Genomic DNA, 25,721 nt, shown 5'->3' with positions numbered 1-25,721 from the left:
AACAGGGAGGGACACCACATGACATTCCTGGTCATTACCTGCTGGTGCATTTATCTGTTACAAGAAAACCCCTCTACAGGCAGCAGCAGCAGCAGCAGCAGCTTCAGCAGCAGCAGCAGCAGAAGTAGCAGGAACAGAAGAGTCAACATAACTACACGTGGGGGAAAAGGATGAGGCAACATAAGCTGAGGGGTGGGATCTGGGTCTTGGAGAGCAGACCCTCTTACCCAGCTTCTCCACGTCGAGGGAATCAAGGTTGGAGGAGCCGCCGCCATTGTCTGGAGGGGTGTTGGAGCCTTCCACGCTGCATTCCCCTTCCAGGCACTCCTCCTCCTCCTCCTCACCAACCACCTCTTCAGTCTCCTCACACCCCTCCTCCACCTCTTCGTTACCCTCCTCCACTACACCCTCCACCTCCTCTACATCGCCTTCAGCAGAAGCCTCCTCGCCTCCTTTGTCGTCTGCTCCTCCCTCAACTCCAACCTCTGAAGGGCATCATGCGTGGAAGGGGCAGGAGAATGTGTGGAGTATTTAGGGAGGGAAAGTTAAGGAGGATTCAGGATTACAAAGGATCAAGGATAAGGATTTGGCCCGAGGTAGAGAGAGGAGCAGAGAGCGCACAGGTGAGAATGTGAGAGCAAAAGTTGCGTTGCTCGCTCGTAACGACTCAGGCAACTACTGTCATCTACTATTTTCATGCAATATTCAGTATTCCAGTCAGTATTAATTTGTCAGTGTTGCAGAGCAGTTAGTTAACTTATCACTTAAAAAATATAAAATATTTAAAATTGAGGCAAATATATACATACTACTTGAAAATTTACAAAATCAGTATCTATCATTATCTGTCACAGGGGAACAAAACCAAATAACTTTGTATATTCAGGCAGAAGGACATCAGCATGGGATAAATAATAATTAATTTTACAAACAAAACATCAAAGGCAAAATAGGCATTTTAGAAGCTAGCTGCTGCCCACATCCAGTTATGAAGAACAGGGGTGATCTGAGGACAAACATAGGGGAGCACAGTTGACGCAAGCATGCCAGGCACATTGACCTACCAGCTTTTTCCGTCTCGGGGACTTCACTAGTGGAGAGACTCCTACCCAGCTGACCACGTTTACTTGATCCGTCGTAGACTCCAGAGGGCCCGAAGGGGGTCACCCGATGGCTAAAGTCACTAGCAGGGTTAGAAGAAGGGTCTACATCAGCGTCTGCGCGAGGCTCCGTACTAGGGGGACTATTGGCGTCAAATTCAAAGTACTCAGGGTGCTCATTAATGCTAACTGAGGAGCTGTGGCGTACTCGAGGAGTAAGGGGTCTGTCTAAGTCTGGGCTTTCACCCTCTGCAACTAAGTCTGTGTCAGGAGGAGGATGATTTACAGGATTGGTTTCTACTACAGGATAGGATGGGTCTCCATAAGTCTGGTGGGTGTTAGAAGAGTGGCCATGGGTGGTGTTAGGGTGGGCATGTGCATGAGCGAGGTCGTGAGGGTGCGGAGTGTGCAGGTGAGAAGCTGTGTCCCGTCGGTCATGCGGTCTTGCAGGGTCATAAGGAGGATAGTTGGAGTCATGGCCGCTAGGGGGATACCGCTGATCTCTAGGACCATCCGGATGGTATTGAGAATCTCGGTATTTTTGGTTTTCATAATCAAAATGGTCCCCATGTTTTCTTTCCATACCGTCATAACCACCACCACGCCTCTCCCATTCCAAGCCATCTCTGCAAGTATTTCCTGGGCCTTCATGATAATAGCCATCTTCTGTCTGTCTGCCATATCCCTGTGGAGGGTGGCCTCTTTGATATACCAGTTCTGGATCACTACGGTCATGATACCTATCAAACTCTGCTCCACTATCTCTATATCTTCGTGACTCTGGTGCATCTACATATCTTCTCCCATCAACAGAATCCTTGTAGGGTCTCTGATCCATATCTTCTGGTCTTCTCTGTCTGTCGTCATTCATGGAACTTTGCCTTCTTGAAAGACCTTCTTGGTCTCTGTATCTTTCTTGTTCTCTATATCTTTCTTGCTCTCTATATCTTTCACTGTCTAAAATATCTTGATCTCTATACCTTTCCTTGTCTGGTGGTACTGGCTCTCTGTAAGACTCGCCATGTTTATGCATTCGCATTTGCTCTCTGTATCTTTCATCCATTTGTTCTGGGTATCTGTCATTTGCAAAACTGTCTTCTCTATATCGTTCATCAGCTCTGGGATCTTGTTCTCTATACCTAATTTGTTCTTGCTCTCTGTAGCGTTCTTGGTCCTTGGGACTTTGCTCTCTGTACCTATCCTGCTCCCTTGAATCTTGCTCCTTGTACCCTTCTTGATTTCTGGGGCTATGGTCTCTATATCTTTCTTGGTCTCTGTACCCATCTTGTTCATTTTGCTCTTGTCTTCTGTATCTGTCTTGACCTCTAGGATCTTGATCTACATAAACTTCACATCCTCTCATTTCTTGCTCTCTATACCTATTTTGTTCCCTATACCTTTCTTGGTCCCTAGGGCTGCTATGCTCCCGATATCTATCTCGTTCTTCTCCTGGTACTGGGTCTCTGAATCTTTCACTTTCCATAACCGCTCCTTGTTCATGTAAATGGTCATGATCAGCCGAATTGGCAGGCTCATGATACCTGTCTACTGGTGGAGGAGGTCCATGAGGGTATCTACTTTGGTCCAGTGATCTTGATCGAAACCTTTCTTGGTGCTGACCTTCTGAAAGGGGATTTCCCTCTGGTACATAACCCTTATCATACTCTCGGGGAGGTTCGAGCCTCCTCTGTTCCATAAATACATCATCTGATCCACAGGAATCATATTTTTCAGGACCAATATTTCTGTCAAACATATGAGCTAAAGAAGGATTGCTTTGCAGGCCTCTAGTGGCATCAAGAGGTCTCTGATCCTCTAATGGAGGTTCATCAACGCTAGATTCCCGAAGAGGAACTCTATAAAGAGCCTCAGGATCATTTTTGGATGGTCTCCATACCATATCTAATTGAATATTTTTGTTTGGTCCCTTAAGTAATGAACTTTCTGTGTTTGCTCTGGTAAACGTCCTCCGAACATGACCGCCTGCTGAGCGACGCATTCTTGGCAACGAATGGCTCGAACCTTCACGCATTGCTCGTAAAGAAGTTGCAAAAATCTCATCATCATTGCTTCCAACTAACTTGCCTGATTTTTTACTCAACAGTGGTTTACCAAGTCCTCTTTTCAGCTCAGAATTTAAATCTCTCTCATCTAACTGTTCTAAACTAAATGATCTATCTAAGGATCTATCTGAAAGGAACACTTCAGTCTCTGCCCCACTGTATTCAGAATCATACCCGTAATAAGTTCCTGCACTGTGTCCATCCGCAAGCCCAGAATTACGACGACGATATATACTCTGATAGGCCTCTCTGGCAGGCACTCTGGCAATTTCTGTATCATGTAGATCACTAAAGGTTTCTCTTTGAGAATGACCTCTTACCTTAGATATATAACTATCTGGCATTTGTTCCCTTACCACTAAACCGGACTCATAAGGCACTGATTTATCAACTGAAAGTGAGCTTTGGGAGATAGCGGAAGAATCTTTGACTCTTCGCTTGGAAAATATTTCATCCTCATACGTTACAGTCTTTTTAGGATGAGTCCTTAAACCTAAGTCATCTCTGGTCAATGACCTTGACCGACCTCTGTGACCAGGATCCCGTATTGACCTTCCAATCTCCCATTGGTCAGCCAACATATCTGAGTTATGGTAGTAAAGCCAGTGTTTATCAGTTTCGCCAAGACTATGACTTTTTTGAAGTCTATGGCGAGGTCGTGTCTGTGGTGAAACATTAAGTGACGTATGGCTTCGCAATACGCTACTTCGTGGATGCGGAGTCTGGCGGGGTTGGACGGCCAAGTGTGGCGCACTTCTGGTCACAGCTGGAGACACACCCATCGACAGAGACCTTCTCAAAGAAGGAGGACGGCGTACAGGACTCACTAGTGGCCTAACAGTGTCCATAAGACTACGGGACAGACTGCGGCTTGTTTCGTAGTCGTGGTCGAATTCAGTGAGGATTGTCGGGTCGTCCAAGGTGATGTCATAGCTGTGGGCATGGCTCTTCAAGCTACTCGGGTGCCGCCTACTGCTTGTGAGGAAGGAATAGGTTAGGTTAGAGAAGGAAAAGAAAGAAAGGAACACTGAATTAGTTAAACCTGATGGAAAAGGTCGCTTTAGAGTGAGTATATAAAGTAGTAGCAGTGCAAGAAGGACTCAAAAGAAGAAGAGCAAGAATAAGGAGATGATGATGAGAAGCCATTAAAAACTGAACTCATTTAAGAAGTAACTTATCATCAAAATGAAAATGTCAAAAGAGGTATGATTCAGAGAATAAAAGATGCTAGTGGACATCATCATGAAAAGCATCTTTTACCATCTTATACACTTTGGATATTTACACGTCATTAAGTACAGTATCTCCGAGGGTTAGGTGTGGACCTAACAGCCTATAGATATCATAATGCTAATTGAAAGGACCTTGTAACCACACGGGTCAGCTGTCACTGAGCAATATCTTTTGGTCAGTGCTACTAATATCCAAACTAAAATCTAATCAAGGAATCTAGTGAAACCATGACCTCTCAGTTCTAACATTTAGTCTAATAGATTCTAATTATCGGATCATTATTTCTTCACTATTTCTGAGAGTAATCGAAAAAGGCTTCTTGCAGCAAAATAGAATTTTGAATGGAAGTGAAAATAAGGGGTTACTCCACATAAGGCATTTGTAGAAGGAAAGTAAAGGTATATTATCACATATTATATTCATCTACTGACAGGTGAACAGAAGGCGGAGAAGCAGAAATGGTACGAAGAGAAAATGAGCACCAGTTATATTGAGACATTCATTTAAATGAAACTAAAAACACGTCTAAGATTAATCATTAAAGGACCAAACTCCACATCAGACACAATCATGACCTACAAGCTTTTACATCCACACACCAGAATCGAATTTTAGACAGCAAATATTATGAAACACTGATTTAAAAAAAAAAAAAAAAAAAAACACAAACTCTTAATTCTACACTTAAGTCTAAATATCGCTTTATCGTGCTGGTTCACATAAAGTTGCTAAGCTTCGGATAGTAACATAATTATTACTTTATGAAATCTGATATTGAGAGAGAGAACAAAGGGGACAATATGAACAAATCGGCAGTTCTTTTAGAATGAACACGACCTCTTTTCTCGACAAGACTCACTGCCCTGTCACAGCAAACGGAATTATGTTCACCATCCTTCATTTTGACCTGGAATTCACCAATCGTGTTTTGTTGAGGTACAGAAGAATCAAATGATGTTGACGAGAGGTGAAAGGTCGCAAACGTGGGGGTGGGGGGTGAATAATAGTATACTCTCTATCAGTGATGGTTAGTAAAGCTAAACATCCGATGCATCTGCTGAAGTTCAGGTCATGAGATTTCTTCTTCTTCCTCTTCACTACTACAGCACTGTGACCTCCACGTAGGTGTTGGTCACCGTCAAATGTCATGACAAAACTAACAAGTTTAACTGAATCTTCATTGCGGGGAAACTATGCACACTGCTAGCACCTTTCTTCCTGAACGAAAATAAAGACCTAGTGGCAAACAAATTAATAAAATGGATAAGGAAATAAAACTTGGACGACAAAGACAACACCAATAATAACAATAAAAATAATAATAATAATTATAATAATAAAAAATATTTTAAGTTTCACCAACAACAACAACAACAACAACAACATTCTTAATAATAACTATTACAGACTTCATGCAAAAAATCATAAAATCAAATTGTCAAATAAATTAATAAATGAGGCCAACTAGATTTGATAAATAGGCATAACCGAGATTCCTTTGTCAAAAGGAATCTAGTTTTATGATTATCACCAAACAAACAAACAAACAAACAAAAAAAAAAAAAAAAAAGAAGAGGAAGACCAGCGAAGGGGCAAACGAAAAGTTAAAACATATAATATGGATCTACAGGTTTAGTGGGAGGGGGAAGGGAGAGGGGAGGGCGTCAAGGAGAGCGGATAAAAGAGACACTTGAGAAATTGGAGACATGGGAATGAACTGTCCCAGTGGCAGTCCATACAGGGCTGGTGGGGAAGGGGGAAGGGGGGGGGAGGGGAGGGGTTGGGGGTTTTGTCCCTCTCAGTCGGTGGCGGTGCGTGTCTCAACTCACCTGGCCTTCCTAGATCCTCGCGGCCTTTCGCTCTGGGTGGAAAAGGCACTAGCTACGCTGACCACGCTTTCTATATCACTGGCGGAATCACCGAAGTCGCGGTCGGGGTCTCTCTCAGGGGAGACCAGGCCCCCCCGGCCGCGTGGATACCTGTGAAAGCGGCAAATCTCAGACACAGAGCAGCAGGCACACCTGGTTACTACACCAGCCAGATCTTCGAAGAGGGTAAACACATATTATCAAATAACTACGAGGTACTTCCAGAACTGATCTAGCTATCATTCATGCCTTTTACAGGTTGCAATACGCAGAATTTTGCAGACGCGTGGTTTCTAAAGAATCAGTTATTGGAGCCATGACAGAGGGCAGTTTTCCCAAGGTCTTTAGACCTTGAGTTTTCCAAAGAGAGCTCAATAGGTAGGGGCACTGTGGGCCCACTGACGTGGTTCCTCGAAAGAAGATCAAACGTCAAATCTTTCTTCCCTTGAAATTGATACAAACAGGAGGCATCAAAAAGGCTGTCAGATTCATTAACAACAAAAGCCTCGAAAAACACCTGAGGTCAGATCAAGCATCAAGAAGAAGGTCCAAATGTTAGTTCATGGTTGCAAAAATGTTCCAGCTTAACACAGAATTAGACTCCAGGTCACAAATATATGAATATGAAAATCTTTACCAAAAATTAAACTCAAGTTACACACACACACACACTCACATACATATACAGGGTGGAACACGAGTTTATGCAAATATTTGGGGAAATGCAAGAAAATGTCATTCTGAGCAGAGAATGTTCTATAAACATATGCATTTTAAGGCTTCGTTTATTGGTAAGGTGAATTTTTAAAATAACCGTTATCATTAAATGGCCAAGTAAGATGGCGTGGACGGGATGTCTGAGTAATCATGGATATGGGGAGGGGGCTGGTGGCTCAGCTGATCACTTCACTTGTTACTCTAAACACCATCGCTTTTCCGCCAAGAGCGTGTACGGGTTACAAGTGTCAGATTCCTTATTCATTTTGAGAGCAAGAAACTGGAGACAATGACTTACCGTTCCAGTAATGAGGAACAAGCAGATATGATGTTTATTTATAGGTTTTGGAACAATGAACTCCGCTGTTATAAAAATGGAAATCAGCAATTAGGCCAATGGGAATAAATACTTCCAAATCAAATGTATTCTCTAAATACTTAACAAAGGGGAAAATGCATTGAAACCTTCTCCCTCTCTGTCAATGGTATTCACTGGACTCTGATAAAGAAGAGAAAGCAAGCCGGATGGAATTTCCCCTCCATCAAAGATAGGCCTATTCATTAAACACTGATCAAAGATTTAAAGCGCATTTTCAAAAATCTCTCGTTCTCCATCAAAAGTATTCACCCAACGCCAGTCGAAGGGAAAATCACACCTAAGAAAATATCTTTCTCTGTCAGAGGAAAAAGAAAGAATGGGAACATTATGGAAAATTCCCTTTTTCAGTCTTCCTGAAAAAGGTAGTATGTATATTCATGCAGTAATCGAAAGAGGTAAAAAAGCCGTCGACGTTCAAAGTTTAGTATCCTCACTACCTGCAGTCCTGGTCATCACGATTACTGTTATTATCACTCATTCAGCATCGGCCTAGTCCTGACTCCTGATTCAATCATTCCGTGACATTTACACCACTTACTTGATACGTAAAGCTCTAATCATTTAAATTAGAATACAATGAAGTCTGTTCAAAGGTAATTTACTAATTGAAGGGAGTGTAATGTTACATTTTTCAAAAATCTGCGAGAAAAAAATCGTAATTAAAAGACTAGCAATCAAGTTGCCTAATGTACTTCATGAACCCTTCTCTCATGTTGGCCGAAAGCCGCATTAAAAAAAAAACGGTTATTTTAAAAATTCGCCTCGCCAATGAACAAAGCCTTAAAATGCATATATTTACAGAACACATTCCGCTTAGAATGACATTTTCTTTAATTTCCCGAAATATTTTCATAAACTCGTGTTACACCCTGTATATACAAAATGAACTTTTCACATCACCGTGAATCATAAGCAAGCATTAAGCGACAAATGTCTTTTAATTTCCAATTTGCTCTACCTCGGAATCAATAAATTTTCATATATGTTAACCAAAAGGGAATTTTTTAGTTGATAATAAGTTCGCCACCCCATGGGCTCGAACCAAGGAACAAGAACTCAGGAGTACAGTGACGTGCCTTAAAGCACACAATCCTGGATGGCCATTGACGGCTGTGTGGTTTAAGGCACGTCACTACAGTCCTAAGTTCTTGTTCCGTGGTTCGAGCAGCCCATAGGACGGCAAACTTATCACCAACTAATAAATTCCCCTTCGGTTAAAATATCTGGAAATATATAAATTCCGAGACAGAAGGAATTGGATATTAAGGACATTTGTAGCTTAATGCTTAATGCTTATATGATATATCCGAGACAGAAGGAATGGATATTAAGGCATTTGTAGCTAAGCTTAATGCTTATAGATATATTATATATATATACATATAGATATATATATATATATTATATACACATATATGTATACACACACACACACACACATATATATATATATATATTATATTAGATATATATATATATATATATCCTATATATATATAATATAGATAGGCAGACGAGTAAATTTGCAAAAAAAATACTATATCTATAAATATATATTTATTTATATATGATATATTATATATATGTTATATTCTTAATTATAATTATATATAAGCTATTATAACAGTTTTTTTATAAGTCTTTTCCCGGCCCCTGCCGCTGGATCTGCCTGCCTTTTAATATTTTGTTTTTGTTTTTGTTTGATGATTAAATATAAGCCAGATTCCCTTAACCAAAAGGAAATTAAGTTATGCCTATTTATCAAATCTAGTTGGCCTCATTTACTAATTTATTTGAAAATTTGATTCCATGATTTTTCTTCATTAAGTCTGTAACAATTATTATTGACAATCTGAGAATGCTGTTGTTGTTGGAACTTAAGATTACAAATATATATAATATATATATATATATATATATATATATAATATATTATATATATATATATATATTATATATATATGTATATATACATAATAATAATCACAACAATCAAGAAATGGTGCGAATTCTATTTTTCAATGTGTGAAAATTATAGGTTAATATATGAACATAAGTTTTATACATAAATGTCGACGATTTAGCTCTAATGTCAAAGTACGATTTAGTTATCTATCCATCCGTCTAAAGATATATATCATATATATATATATATATATATATATATATATACTATTATATATATATTATCATGTAATATCATATGATGCTAAACACACCAAACAAGTGATACTAAAATACAAAAGACATCGTGGATGTCTTCAAAAAGTCTGTGCATTCCTTCCAAGCAGTTTCCTCCAAAACCCGCGGGATGAGGGGTTCATTTTGAAGAACGGAAGCAAACGGGGAAGGAGAAATCCCCAAAGCTAGGCACAACAGAACATTAGGGGCGCTCAGCATTCCCTCCGATCCATGATGCAATCTTCGGAGGTGATCTACGCTCAACTAACGTTGCCTGCTAGATGATCGCAGCAGCCCCTTCTCTTAAACTTGATCGATGCGTCTTAGGAGAAAGCTACGAAAACGAACGACACTTACTATATCAACAAACATGCCAAGATAAAACAGTAGTTTCTTTCCATTTCCCAACCTCTTCAATATTGACGAGGAATTTTCGATGACATCATCCTAATTATGACGACTTTAAATATAGATTGAATACGCCAAGGACGGTGAGGAGAACAACCCGTAAGTTGGAAGTTTGCCAAATAAATAGACAACAGACCGAACCTCATGATTTTCACAAATGAAACATTTCACCATTCAATATCCGCTCCCATGCATCCTGTACAAAAGGCCTGAGAGAGAGAGAGAGAGAGAGAGAGAGAGAGAGAGAGACATGATTAAGCAACCTGTAATACACAATGAGAGAGAGAGAGAGAGAGAGAGAGAGAGAGAGAGAGAGAGAGACATGATTAAGCAACCTGTAATACTTAAGAGAGAGAGAGAGAGAGAGAGAGAGAGAGAGAGAGAGAATGATTAGCCCCCCTGTAATACTGAGAGAGACGATGGAGAGAGAGAGAGAGAGAGAGAGAGAGACAGACAGACAGACATGATTAAGCAACCTATAATACTTGAGAGAGAGAGAGAGAGAGAGAGAGAGAGAGAGATGATTAAGCAACCTGTAATACATGAGAGAGAGAGAGAGAGAGAGAGAGAGAGAGGATTAAGCAACCTGTAATACTTGAGAGAGAGAGCCAAGAGAGGAGAGGAGGAGGGGGAGAGAGGAGAGGGGGAGGAGGACCAAAAATAAGAAAAGGTGGTCTAACATACTTAGAGAGGGAGAGAGAGGGAGAATGGAGGGGAGGAGGGGACGATGAGGAACGAGAGAGAGAGGAGGGAGGGGGAGACCAAAATAAGGAAAAGGTGGTAACACTTGTTGAGAGGGAGGGGGGAGAGAGAAAGAAGGAGAAAAAGAGGGAGGAGGGAGAGAGAGGAGAGGGGAGGAACCAAAAAATAAGAAAAGGTTGGCTACATATGAACAGCAAATGAAAGGAAACACTTCTGAAAGTCCTCATCACTTTTATGTTCTTAGCCTTATCCTCCCTACCAGCTGCTGCGTTGCACTGTAGACCAACTTAAGTATTTTTATTATCTCTCTGTTGCGGAATTTGCTATATGAACTCAATATGACTGTTTAAAATTATTGCTATCATTTTTTTCTTGAGATTTTTTTACGAAATTACCTATCTATGTTCCATAGTCTGGTATCTGATTATTATATTTTAGGAGGATCAGTTTCACGAACTCAAAGGTCATGCTTCAAAAGTTAAATATACTTATACATGTTTTGACAAACTTTGTGCATGCATTTACAAATATATGAAATTAATATAACATATATATATATATATATATAATATATATATATATATATATATATATTGATTAATGATCAATCGCCGTGTGACACAAAGGTCCTCACTGTATTTTAGCTATTCATGTGTTTTTTCTGTGTTTTACTTCTACAAAATCTTCACTCATCTCCTCTAGTTTTTACCCTCTCATAATTCTTAACCAAGTAGGTATTGATCTTTCAATTCTGATGTCCATGTATATATATATATATATATATATATATATATATATATATATATATATATATATATTATATATATATATATATATATATATAATGTATGTCCCATTTTAATAGTCCTAAAAGAAGGCAAGTGAAAACCGCGCTAAAAAAAATTAAGATAACATTTTCTAGTATGTATCTTAGAGAACTTGGAATTTGCAGTCCTGAATTCTTGGATGATGAGTCTAAAATTTTAGGCAAAATAGGAGATCCATTATGCCAACCTTCATATTTTTTGAAAATGTGTAAGAATATGGCAAATAAGATATATTACAATACAACCAGAGTTAACATAGAACTTAAGAATATTCTCTGTCTACCTTTTCACCCCCATTTCATATCTGCAATACTGATTCTAAAAAATTGATGTTAATTCGGTATTTAAATATAACAATACTTTAAGAAATATGTTAATTAAGAACAGTCCGTCCAATTCCAACAATATTACCTGCAGTCTCCTTGTAAAGATTGTAATAAGATATATATTGGCCAAACATCAAAAAAAAAGAACTAAAAAAAAAAAAAAAAAAAAAAAAAAAAAAAAAAAAAAGAGAAATGTTCCTAACACCAAAATGCTTCCAAGAGGCCTAACAAACAATGTCATTTCAGATCATTGGCAACAGACAGGCCATGCCATTAACTGGGATAATTCGTCTATAATCTGCAAGGCCAACGATTAACAGGAAAGACATCTGGAAACTGTTTATAGTGTATTTTTTTTTTTACGTTGCATGGAACCAGTGGTTATTCAGCAACGGGACCAACGGCCTTACGTGACTTCCGAACCACGTCGAGAACGAACTTCTATCACCAGAAATACACATCTCTCACACCTCAATGGAATGCCCGAGAATCGAACTCGCGGCCACCGAGGTGGCAGGTCAAGACAATACCGATCACGCCACTGAGGCGCTTCTGGTGTATCCCTTGATCCTCTTTCCTTGTCCTTTCTGTTTGGAAAATATGCTGTCCGAATCAAGAAACTGTAACTCCCCCCCCCCCCCACTCAATTTTTGTATATAAAGCTCTGTAAACTATGTTTGTACTCAGTGTGAACTTGAAAATGTAGATTAAACTACGAAAGTACATGTTCCAAGTTCCGGTTTTCACTCGCTTTCTTACGTGGAATTCATGATATTCTCAAGCACATTGAATATATAATATATATATATGTGTGTGTGTATATATATATATACAAACCCACACATATATAAGTATATACAGTGTATGTATATATACATACATATATATAACGTACACTTCATATACACATGTATAAAAGCATAAGTATAAATTTAATTCAGACATTAAGGTACACAAAACATCTAGTATAAAGTATTCATTAAATCAGGACATTATTAACATACAAGTGATACCAGACAGACAATAATATTACTTAAACTGAAAGAGAAATAAAAAGGTAAATTTTGTAATCTTACTATTATTCATGTAGGTACACCGGTTCGTCCAACGAGAGAGAGAGAGAGAGAGAGAGAGAGAGACTACTTTTTAAAAATAAACAAATTAGGACCTGAGAAGAGAGAGAGGAGAGAGAGAAATACGACTTTTAATAAAAAATTAGGGACCTGAGAGAGAGAGAGAGGGAGAGAGAAAGAGAGAGAGAGAGGAGGAGAGAGAGAGAGAGAGAGAGGGACAAAATACTACTTTTATTAACAAGGTTAGGAGAGAGAGAGAGAGAGAGAGAGAGAGAGGAGAGAGACGAGGAGAGAGAGAAATACTACTTTTTAATAACAAAGTTAGACCTGAGAGAGAGAGAGAGAGAGAGAGAGAGAGAGACAGAGAGAAATACAACTTTTAATAACAAATTAGGACCTGAGAGAGAGAAAAGAGAGAGAGAGAGAGAGAGAGAGAGAGAGAGAAATACTACTTTTAATAACAAAATTAGGACCTGAGAGAGAGAGAGAGAGAGAGAGAGAGAGAGAGAGAGAGAGAGAGGAGAGAAAAGTGAATTGCTAGTTTTGATTAAAAAAATATTGTATCTGAGGGAGAGAGAGAGAGAAGTGAATTACTACTTTTAATAATAAAAACAGGATCTGAGAGATAGAGATAGTTTGAGGGAGAAATAAATCACTACTGTAGATTATACAAGAAGAAGACCTGAGACAGATACAATGGAGAGAGAGAGAGAGAGAGAGAGAGAGAGAGAGAGAGAGTGATTTCCTGGAGATGGGAGCAGACGCGACAGACCCACCTGTCGTAGCTCCTTAGTTCCGAGTCGGAGTAGCCACTGTACAGGTGAGCTGGGCCTTGTCCGCTACCCCTGTAGGGGGTCATCTGGCGCATGCGCAGCTTCAGGAGCCTCGCCCGCTCTTCTAAGTCCTGTCGAAATGACAACAGAGTCAGTACCTGGATGGCATCCATCTATGACAAGTTTTAAAAAAATAAAAATAAAAAAACACTTATTTTTGTACTACTTTGGAATTATATCATTATTATTCTTAATTCTTATGGGTAGACGGTGCAAGACTAATATTAAGAGCACGGCATGAGATAGATGAATATATATATATATATATATATATATATATATATATATATATAATAATGTGTGTGAGGTGTGTATATATGTACATATATATACTATATATATATTATATATATATATATATATATATATATATATATATCTATATATATATATATATTATATTATAATAATAATAACCACAGTATATACTACGTCAGGTTTATAGAAATTTCATCATAACACTTCTCTCTAATGGGAAGTATTTTGAATTCCAATAAATCGTCTATTTTGAGCATTTTCGTTCTGAGAACTGTGAAGACACATACTAAAGAAGAGAGAAGGAAGAAAAACGGGACTAATTGTAGTAGAAATAATGAAAACTGTAAATTTACGAGTAGTAGGAAAGTTGATATTTTGGTTTTGTGTATATATGTATATATATATATATATATAATATATATATTATATTATATTATATATATATATATTTGTGTGTGGTGTGTGTGTGTGTGCGTGTGATAGTTTATTAGCTGAAGCCACTGGGAAAATTTAATGAAGAAAAGACAGAGTGCCAAGTACTTTCGTGTATATAACACATCTTCGGGGCACAAAGTGTTAAATACACGAAAGTACTTGGTACTCTGTCTTTTCTTTTTTAAAATTTCCCAGTGGCTTCAGGTAATGAACAAAATCACGTACTTACTTTTGTGATTTCTTAGTATGTCTGTGTGTGTGTGTGTGTGTTTATATGTACAATTAGAGGGGAAAGAGGAAAAGAAAGCGCGAGAGAGGGAAACTGTCAGGGTGTGAGATCGAGACCACAAAATCTAAAGGAGTCTGGGAGGGCGAGTTCCATTTTCCCTCCCCGGAACAAGTCAAAACCATAGACTGACACCAACCACAAGTCATTTAATCAGTTTCTTCTCCTTCTTCTTCTTCTTCTTCATCTCCTTCTTCTTCTTCTTCTTCTCCTCCTCCGCTTCCGCACTTGGAGGTTGAAGTGGGGGAGGGAGTGACACCTTCGAAAGCGTCCGCTGAGAACGGTGCCACAAAACAATTGGCTACCTGATCTTGCTGATCCTCCTCCTTCTTCTTCTTCTGCCTTTTCCGTTCTCTGTAGGAGCTCCAGTAAAGCACGACAGAAAATGACTTCGTGTGGCCCTATTGTTTTCGCTTGCTTCCGTCTTTTCAACCTTGCTATTTTCTTCTTTATGTACTCCCTCCTCTCTATTCTAGAACTGCAGCAATGTATGTCCAAATTCCATTTTTGCTATTCCTCTTCATCGCCTCTACCAGCCAGGTCTACCTCGGGCCCCGAGGCAATTCCTTCATCGAAATCATTACTACTCTCTCAACGCCCCTGTGCACATTTCCTTCACAGCAAAATACAGGTAATAACAAACTGTCATCACCATTAATACAATTAGGACATTCATCGAACGCTTAAAAAAAAAAAAAAAAAAACTCTCTCTACTGGCACATGACAAGATAAGCGAAGTGTCAACCCACTCCTCTTCGGTGGACATTCACTCAAAAGCCTTTCGCGTTTTTTTTTTATACTTCTGATAGAATCTGGGTTTCCTCCTTTTCCTGGGCTTCCTTCTCACCAATAGCTCTCACCTTTACCGTCCCGTGTTAAATGTGTGGTGCCTTTGGCAGCGCCCAGCCCATTTTGCTACTTAGAAGAATCTTACTCGTAATTTTTAGGCTTTTTAGGTTTCTGAAAAGAAAACTACTGTGGCGCTCTGTCTGTCCGTCTGCACTTTTTTTTGTCAACAATTTTTCTGTCCGCCCTCAGATCTTAAAAACTCCTGAGGCTAGAGGGCTGCAAATTAGTATGTTGATCATCCACCCTCCAATCATCAAACATACCAAATTGCAGCCCTTTAGTTTCAGATTTTTTTTTTTTTTTTTTTTTAAATCTAAGGTAAATTTTTATTCTAAGGTTAAAGATACATTAATCGTGCGTCTGGAAACTATAGGCAGGCCACCACCGGGCCGTGGTTAGAGTTTTATGTGCCGCGGCCCATACAGCAATATACCAAGACCACCGAAAGATAGATCTATTTTCGGTGGACTTGAGCATACAGATGTACAGAAAACCCGATGGCGCCGAAGAAACTTCGACGTATGTTTTAATGTTTATTTGAACCCTGTTTCGTCATGCGTCTTTCATTTATTGCGTTATCAGTCATCCCTGCTTCGTTTTTTACTTTAAATCACGTTGATGTTTAGTTCCATATGAATATTATCGACTTCTGCTTTAATACATCTTAATCTTTCAGGGAGGTTCACGTTTTCAAACCCTACAGGCAAATCATGCCTCCTTTTAGCTTGAAAATCACACTTCTTGACGCTCAAAAAAATTAAAAGAATATTAAAATAAAGTAAAGCAATCGAGATGTTACGACAGAATATTCGAAGCGAGAGTAACAGATCCAGAACCCGACTCTGTTCACAAGTCCCTTCCGGAAGTATGCGCGTAACACAGGGAGGGAGGGAGGGCAAAGCAGAGTTTAGAGGGCAAGTTAAGAAGGAAAAAGAAGAAGGAAAAGAAAGCAGGAGAGGGAGAGAAAGAGAGAGAGAGAGTAAAAAACAAGCAGAAACTGAGCCTATTGATTCCGGGTTCGCCAAGAACAATGGTTTTCGAACAGCGATCAGGACGTGCGTGTTCCGGGGGCCTCCTATCTCGGCGTTCCATCGAACTCCTCTCGGACTTGTACGAGGGGAATGAGGCCTCCTCGTCAAAGGACACGCACAGCACACAAACGGCGGAGGTGCTTTCGACGCCCCCCGCAGTCATTTCGCGCCCTGACACCCCGACCCATTCTTCCGCCCTTCGCTGCGAAGGTGAAGGAAGGAAGACTCCATTTGGCGGCATCTTCATTCGCGTTCTCTGTACATCACCGACAATAGATCTGTCTTTATGTGGTCTCGGTACGGTGCTGTATGAACCGCGGACCATGCACATTTTAACTACGGCCCGGTGGTGGCCTGTCCTATACCGTTGTCGTAAGATTAAGGGCAACGTTAACCTTTCATGAAATAAAAACTACCGGGGCTAGAGGGCAGCAATTTGGTACGTTTGATGATTGGAGGGTGGATGATCAACGTACCAAATTGCAGCTCTCTAGCTTCAGTAGTTTTCAAGATCTGAGGGCGGACAGAAAAAGTGCTACCGGACAGACAAAGCCATCTCAATAGTTTTCTTTTACAGAAAATTGTGACATAAACACTAACGGCTGGTAGAATCCTCCTAAGATTACGATCAGACGAATCCCAAGCATATGAAAATAAGACGCTGAACGTTTTTCAATACCTAAAATAAATTTTTACCACTTGATGAAACTTTATAGTATGTGAAAAGAGCATTTTCGACCCTCCACGAAGCCTTATCATCACACGAACGAAGCTTTCATATATTCAACAGGACTGACTTTGTCACAAGAACAGATTTCTATCAGCCGAACAAAGATTCTTGGATTAATTATAAATCCTTTCATCATCTAAACAAAGCATTTTGCCATGTGAACGAAGCCTTTATCACCAAAATAAAGCCTTTGATTTAATGAACGAATTATCGGCTGAATAAATCCTTTTCCACCTGATCTAACCTTTCAAACTCCTGATCTATAACTTCATGAAAAAAACATTTTATTCCATGAACGAAGCAAAATGCTACACAAACGAAGCATTTCTTACATGAACAAGGCAACTGAACCTTTTTACAGCTTGAAAGAAGCCTTTGATTTCATGAACGAAAACTTTCACCGTCTGAAAACATTTTTACTGCCTGATACTACCCTTTATTACCTGAGCTAAGCCTGTTGTTACTTATTACCAGCTTTTATTACCTGAGCAAAGCCTGTTGCCACTTCATACTACCCTTTATTACCTGAGCAAAGTCTGTTGTCAGCTAATAATACCCTTTATTACCTGAGCAAAGCCTGTTGTCACTTAATACTACCCTTTATTACCTGAGCAAAGTCTGTTGTCAGCTAATAATAGCCTCTATTACCTGAGCAAAGCCTGTTGTCACTTAATACTACCCTTTATTACCTGAGCAAAGTCTGTTGTCACCTAATAATACCCTAAATTACCTGAGCAAAGCCTGTTGTCACTTAATACTACCCTTTATTACCTGAGCAAAGTCTGTTGTCACCTAATAATACCCTTTATTACCTGAGCAAAGTCTGTTGTCAGCTAATAATAGCCTTTCTTACCTGAGCAAAGTCTGTTGTCAGCTAATAATACCCTTTATTACCTGAACAAAGTCTGTTGTCACTTAATACTACCCTTTATTACCTGAGCAAAGTCTGTTGTCAGCTAAATAATAGCCTTTATTACCTGAGCAAAGTCTGTTGCCACTTAATACTACCCTTTATTACCTGAGCAAAGACTGTTGTCACCTAATACTATCCTTTATTACCTGAGCAAAGTCTGTTGGCACCTAATAAAACCCTTTATTACCTGAGCAAAGATGTGTACCTTAATACTAATACCCTTTATTACCGACCTGAGCAAAGTCTGTTGTCACCTAATATAGCTTTATTACTGAGCAAAGCTGTTGTTACTATTACCCAGCTTTATTAACGTTAGCAAAAGACGGTTTTTTGGTTCACCTAATTACTTGAAAACTTTATTAACCCTTTTGACAAACAGACTTTAGCTGTCCACCTAATTCCTGAAACCAATTAATTTACCCTTTGAGACAAAGACGCTTGTCCCGGTAAAACCTAGCCTGTATTACCTGAGCAAAGCCTGTTATCAGGGACTGTTGTCACCTAATACTACCCTTTATTACCTGAGCAAAGTCTGTTGTCACCTAATAATAGCCTTTATTACCTGAGCAAAGTCTGTTGTCACCTAATAATAGCCTTTATTACCTGAGCCAAAGTCCTGTGTTGTTTTCCACTATTAATAGCTTTATTAACTGAGCAAAAGCATGTTCACCTACCCAATTACCCTTCTAATAATCCCTTTGCAAAGACTGTTTCGTCCACCCACTATTAATAGCTTTATAACTGAGAAACAAAGCCTTCTTGCCAACCCTTGAATACTTACCAATATTTAACCCTGGCAAAGCCTTGTTTGCGGTCCACCTACCCTATTACCTTAAGAGCAAAGGCTGGTTTGCCACCTAAGCCACCAAATACCCTTAATATTTCTGGGCAAAGACTGTTGTCACCTAATAATAGCCTTTATAACCTGAGCAAGGCCTCTTGCCACTTAATACTACCCTTTATTACCTGAGCAAAGCCTGTTGTCACCTAAAAATACCCTTTATTACTTAAGCATAGACTGCTGTCATCTAATACTACCCTTTATTACCTGAGCATAGACTGTTGTCACCTAATACTATCCTTTATTACCTGAGCAAAGTCTGTTGTCATCTAATAATAGCTTGATTACCTGAGCAAAGCCTGTTATTACCTAATACTTGACTTTATTACCTGAGCAAACGCTGCTGCCATCCGGAAAAAGCCTTTTTCAACCAAAATAAAGACTAGTTTTTTCTTCAACTGACTGAAGCCTTTGACCTTAAAAACGAACGCTTTACCACACGAACTAAGCCTTTTGCCACCTGAAAGAAGGTTATTCTTACCTATGCCGGACATTCTATCACTTGAACTAAGCACTTATCACACGACTGCAGCCTTTTAGCATTTTACCGTTTAAAAGATACCTGTTTACTACCTGAACGGAACTTTTTATCAGACATGTAGAAAGGCACATATGAAATATGTATATCATATACATATATATATGATATACATGTATATATAAATATAATATATATACATGTTATGTATGTATATATATACGTGTTTATGTGTGTATATACATACATAATATATAGAGGTGTATATATACATACACACCTGTATTAATATGTTTAGTCAGAGAGAGAGAGAGAGAGAGAGAGAGAGAGAGAGAGAGAAGAGAGAGAGATCCAATGCTGCTTTTTTTTTGTTTTTTGTGAGACATGAGTTCTGGAGAGGTAAGAACAGGTTTTTGGCTTCAAGTGTGCTTGTTGCAAGCTCTTGGCTCCACGGCCAGTGCACTTAGCACTTGCCACCAACTCTCTCCTGATTCCACTTACAGAAAATGCCATTACTCTATTTTGTCATTTCTAGGCCACAATTTGGGGTGCCATCACTTATACATAGGAAGATTTTAAAATTGTATACACACACAAATATATATATATATATATATATATATATATATATATATATATATATATATATATAATATATATATTATTGTATGTGCGCGTAAGAGAGAGAGAGTCTGTCTTTGTACAGAGAAAGGAATTTATTCCTGATGACTGTATGACTGATAAAGACAGGTTAAATATCATTATAGTGTATGAACAATGTTTAGTCGTAAAATTGCATCCAATACGACTTAAGAATAACCCCCATCACTAACTATATATGTTTAGGGTATATAATATATATATATAAATTAGATTAATATTTATAAATATTATATATATAATATATATATATATGTATATATATATATATATATATATATATGTATATATATATATATATATATATATATATACTCAAGAGGGCATTGTGGCTATTAAAATTACAATATATACATATATAATTATATATGTGTAATTTGTGTATGTCTGTATGTATGTCTATACGCATCTGTATTTGTACATGTATTTTGTGTGTAGGGGGGGCACTTGAGTTAGAAAATAAGTGAGAGATATAAAGCGAAAGATGCTATAAATCGATAGTGTTATTCCTAATTATCTGAACAATCAAGTTGTTGTTTCCTTAAAAAATAAGCAAATTACGTAGAAGAACGCATAATTAAGTGAGCCTTTTCCCTTCATATATGTATATATATACATAAATATATATTATATATATTGAATGTCAGTACACATGTGGCGTCACGTTTCTATCGGCAGTGGTAGATCTCTGAAAAAAAAAATTACGGCCATGTTATTCAACGCTTCATTCACAGTCGACAGCTGTTTCAACCATTAGCTTAGCAGTATCATCAAGACTATAGTAGATTCATATCACCCATGCATCTGATGTCTAGGCCAGTCCCTTACGACGCTCGTGATTGGTTGTTTATGCCAATCACAGGGCTGGACACTCTGTCTCTCGAAAGAGTTAACACAGGCAGGATGTATGTTCCACGTCTCCTGAGGGATAAGTCTTTCAAAAGAATCCGTTAGGAGAGGTGGAACATACACCCTGACTATGTGAACTCTCGAGAGAGCCTTAGAGTTTCAAGCCCTGTGACTGGCTTATCAACAACCAATCAGGAGCGTCATAATGGACTGGCCTAGACATCAGATGCATGGTTGATGTGAATCTACTATAGTTATACAATGGTAATATAATTCAATATATAGGTGAGTACAGTAATCATTAAAGATGAAAACCAGACTATACATAAAAGCGAAAATCAGCATCCAATTTCAACCCATCAAGATGATTTTCCAGGAAGCATCTTGATTTCACAGGAAGGATCTCGATTTTCCAGGAAACATCTCGATTTTCCAGGAAGCATCTCGATTTTCCAGGAAAACATCTCGATTTTCCAGGAAGCATCTTGATTTTCCAGGAAGCATCTCCATTTTCCAGGAAACATCTCCATTTTCCAGGAAACATCTCCATTTTCCAGGAAACATCTCGATTTTCCAGGCAGCATCTCCATTTTCCAGGAAGCACTCGATTTTCCAGGAAACATCTTGATTTTCCAGGAAGCATCTCGATTTTCCAGGAAGCATCTTGATTTTCTAGGAAGCGTCTCCATTTTCCAGGAAGCACTCGATTTTCCAGGAAACATCTTGATTTTCTAGGAAGCATCTTGATTTTCCAGGCAGCATCTTGATTTTCTAGGAAGCATCGTGATTTTCCAGGAAGCATCTCCATTTTCTAAGAAGTACCTCGATTTTCCAGAAAACATCTTGATTTTCCAGGAAGCATCTCGATTTTCCAGGAAACATTTTGATTTTCTAGGAAGCATCTTGATTTTTAGGAAGCATCTTGATTTTCAAGGAAATGTCTTGATTTTTTAGGAAACATCTTGATTTTCCAGGCTGCATCTCCATTTTCCAGGAAGCATCTTGATTTTCCAGGAAGCATCTCCATTTTCCAGGAAACATCTTGATTTTCCAGGAAGCACCTTGATTTTCCAGGCAGCATCTCTACTTTCTAGGAAGCTTCTTGATTTTTCAGGAAGCGTCTCCATTTTCCAGGAAACATCTTGATTTTCCAGGAAGCATCTCCATTTTCTAGGAAACATCTTGATTTTCCAGGAAGCATCTCGATTTTCCAGGAAGCATCTTGATTTTCCAGGAAGCATCTTGATTTTCCAGGAAGCATCTCGATTTTCTAGGAAGCATCTCGATTTTCCACGAAACATCTTGATTTTCCAGGAAACATCTCGATTTTCCAGGAAGCATCTTGATTCTCTAGGAAGCATCTTGATTTTCTAGGAAGCATCTTGATTTTCCAGGAGGCATCCCGATTTTCCAGGAAGCATCTCGATTTTCTAGGAAGCATCTCGATTTTCCAGGAAGCATCTTGATTTTCTAGGAAGCATCTCGATTTTCCAGGAAGCATCTCGATTTTCCAGGAAGCATCTTGATTTTCCAGGAAGCATCTTGATTTTCCAGGAAGCATCTCGATTTTCCAGGAAGCATCTTGATTTTCCAGGAAGCATCTTGATTTTCCAGGAAGCATCTCGATTTTCTAGGAAGCATCTCGATTTTCCACGAAACATCTTGATTTTCCAGGAAGCATCTTGATTTTCCAAGAAGCATCTCGATTTTCCAGGAAGCATCTTGATTCTCTAGGAAGCATCTTGATTTTCTAGGAAGCATCTTGATTTTCCAGGAGGCATCCCGATTTTCCAGGAAGCATCTCGATTTTCTAGGAAGCATCTCGATTTTCCAGGAAGCATCTCGATTTTCCAGGAAGCATCTTGATTTTCTAGGAAGCATCTCGATTTTCTAGGAAGCATCATGATTTTCCAGGAAGCATCTTGATTTCACAGGAAGGATCTCGATTTTCCAGGAAACATCTCGATTTTCTAGGAAGCAGATTGATTTTCTAGGACGCATCTCCATTTTCCAGAAATTCTTTTGATTTCAGAAGCATTCCCTTTTCCAGGAAAAACATCTTGATTTTTAGGAAGCATCTTCTTTTCTAGGAAGCATCTCCATTTTCCAGGAAATCTTTTGATTTTCCAGGAAGCATCTCCATTTTCCAGGAAACATCTTGATTTCTAGGAAGCATCTTGATTTTCCAGGAAGCATCTCCATTTTCCAGGAAATATCTTGATTTTCAGGAAACATCTCAATTTTCCAGGAAACCTCTGATTTTCCAGGAAGCATCTCCCTTTTCCAGGAAACATCTTGATTTTCAGGAAGCATCTTGATTTTCCAGGAAGCCTCTTGATTTTCCAGGAAACATCTGATTTCCAGGAATGCATCTGATTTTTCCAGGCAGCATCTCGACGTTCTAGGAAGCATCTGGATTTTTCCAGGAAACATCTTGATTTTCCAGGGAAGCATCTCGGATTTCAGGAAGCATCTCCATTTTCCAGGAAATATTCATTGGATTTTCAGGAAATCATCTATCAAATTTTTCCAGGAAAACCTCTTGATTTTTCCCAGAGAGAAAGCGCGATTTTCCTCCCTTTTCACAGGGGAAAATAAACATCTTGAATGGTCTCTCAGGAAGCATCTTGAATTTTCCAGGCCGAAATAGCCTACTTGACTTTTAATTCCAAGGAAATGATCACATCGTTTGGATTTTCCATGGAAGCATCTTTGATTTTTCCAAGGCTAGAAACATCTTCGTACTTTTCCTAGGAAAGCAATTTCTTGATTTTTTCCAGGTGAAACATCCTTGCATTTACCAGGCAAGGCATCTCGATTTTTCCAGGCGAAGCCATCTTGATTTTCCAGGAAAGTATTGCTTGATTTTCCTCAGGAAGCATTCTCAATTTACTTTCTAGGGAAGCATCATTCGAATTTTCCCAGGAAAATCTTGATTCTTTGATTTCCAGGAAGCATCTTGCACAATTTCCAGGAAGAATAGCATTCGTCGATTTTTTCTGAGGAAAGCTATACTCGGATTTTCAGGAGCCCCAGGGAAGACATCTTGATTCTCTAGGAAGCATCTTGAAATTTTGCTAGGAAGCATCTTGATTTTGCCGGCAGGAGGGCATCTCGATTATTTCCAGGAAATACATCTTTGATTTTATCTTAGGAATATAGTATCGTTGATTTTCCAGGGAAGGCCTCTTTTGATTTTCCAGGAAGCCGAATTCTTATTTTCTAGAAAGTAAAGCATTTCTCGATTTTCCAGGAAGCATCGGTTGATTCTCTTCACCGGAAGCATTTCTTGTGATTTTTCTAGGAACGCATCTTTGATTTTAAATATTCCAGGAGGCATCTCAGATTTTGCCGGCGAGGGAAAACATCTTGATTTTCTAGGAAGTATCTTTATTTTCCAGGAAGCCTCTTGATTTTCCAGGAAGCATCTTGATTTTCTAGGAAACACCTTGATTTTCCAGGAAGCATCTCGATTTTTCCAGGAAGGATCTTGATTTTCTATGAAGCAACTTGATTTTCTATGAAGCATCTCGATTTTCCAAGAAGCATCTCGATTTTCCAGGAAGCATCTTGATTTTCCAGGAAGGATCTTGATTTTCTAGGTAGCATCTTGATTTTCCAGGAAGGATCTTGATTTTCCAGGAAGCTTCACACGATCAAATCAGCGGGACCTAGAGAATTTTCACAGATTAAGGTCCTTCTCCTGGAAGCTTCACAAGACTAAATCGTTCCGATCCAGAGACCTCTGATGGCTTGCAACGCCATTTTCTTCAGTTGGAGGGGCGAACATAGTAGTTTTGCAGAAGCGGTTAAGTATATCTTATATATCTTAGTTTTACCAGACCACTGAGCTGATGAACAGCTCTCCTAGGGCTGGCCCGAAGGGTTGGATATTTGTACGTGGCTGTAAACCAATTGGTCACCCAGCAAAGGGACCTACAGCTTATTGTGGGATTCGAACCACATTATACCGAGAAATGAATTTTTATCACCAGAAATAAATTCCTCTGATTCCGCGCAAAAACCACAATAACAGGTCCGCACACCAATATTTTGCAGAAGTGCAAGACGGAACACCGTCTCTAAATGACTATACGACAGATACTGAAGTTGTTCGCTTTGATGTTAAAATATTACTAACCGTTACTAAATCTTAAATAAATATTGAATTTAGGCCAAAGACCAAGCACTGGGACCTGTGAGGCCATTCAGCGCTGAAAGGGAAATTGAGAGTAGACAGGTTTGAAATGTGTAATTAGAGGAAAACCTCGCAGTTGCACTAAGAAACAATTGTTAGAAGAGGGTTGGAAGGAAGACGATAGGAAAGGAGGTAGAGTAAAAGGAACGAAAGGGGTTACAGCTTGGGGCCGAAGGCCCGCTGCGAAGATGCTTAAGTAATACTTACAGTGCACCGCATGAGGTGCGTGACTGCACTCTCCCCCAGTACGGGGAATGGTTACTAAGGCACCGAGTATCATACTCAATCAGCCTTCTTGGAGTGACCAAGTTTCTTCAGACTACGATCTCCCCTCCAGCAGAGGGAAATGCCATTACAAGCCATTGGTATATATAGACAGCGACCCAGTCTTGTGACATTTCTTGAAGAATCGCCTCCTCGATATGTGATATTTTCTCTATCAAAAATTACTTTTTTACACCCTATTTCTAATCTTCCAATTGA

At 39.0% G+C, this 25,721-nt stretch overlaps 1 protein-coding gene across 1 annotated transcript in view; it reads right to left on the bottom strand.

Annotated features, from left to right (window-relative positions):
• LOC135200115 (regulating synaptic membrane exocytosis protein 2-like) overlaps positions 1–25,721 on the bottom strand; it is a 259,188-nt gene that overhangs the window by 29,898 nt on the left and 203,569 nt on the right. The window contains 4 exon segments of the mRNA XM_064228455.1: positions 228–485; positions 1,065–4,135; positions 6,226–6,375; positions 13,654–13,781. Of these exon segments, the coding sequence (XP_064084525.1) occupies positions 228–485; positions 1,065–4,135; positions 6,226–6,375; positions 13,654–13,781 (3,607 nt within the window).

Source organism: Macrobrachium nipponense, chromosome 26, assembly GCF_015104395.2.
Source record: "Macrobrachium nipponense isolate FS-2020 chromosome 26, ASM1510439v2, whole genome shotgun sequence".
Lineage (NCBI taxonomy): Eukaryota > Metazoa > Arthropoda > Malacostraca > Decapoda > Palaemonidae > Macrobrachium > Macrobrachium nipponense.
The sequence above is the reverse complement of the archived record's forward strand: the minus strand, read 5'-3'. Positions and strand labels throughout refer to the sequence as shown.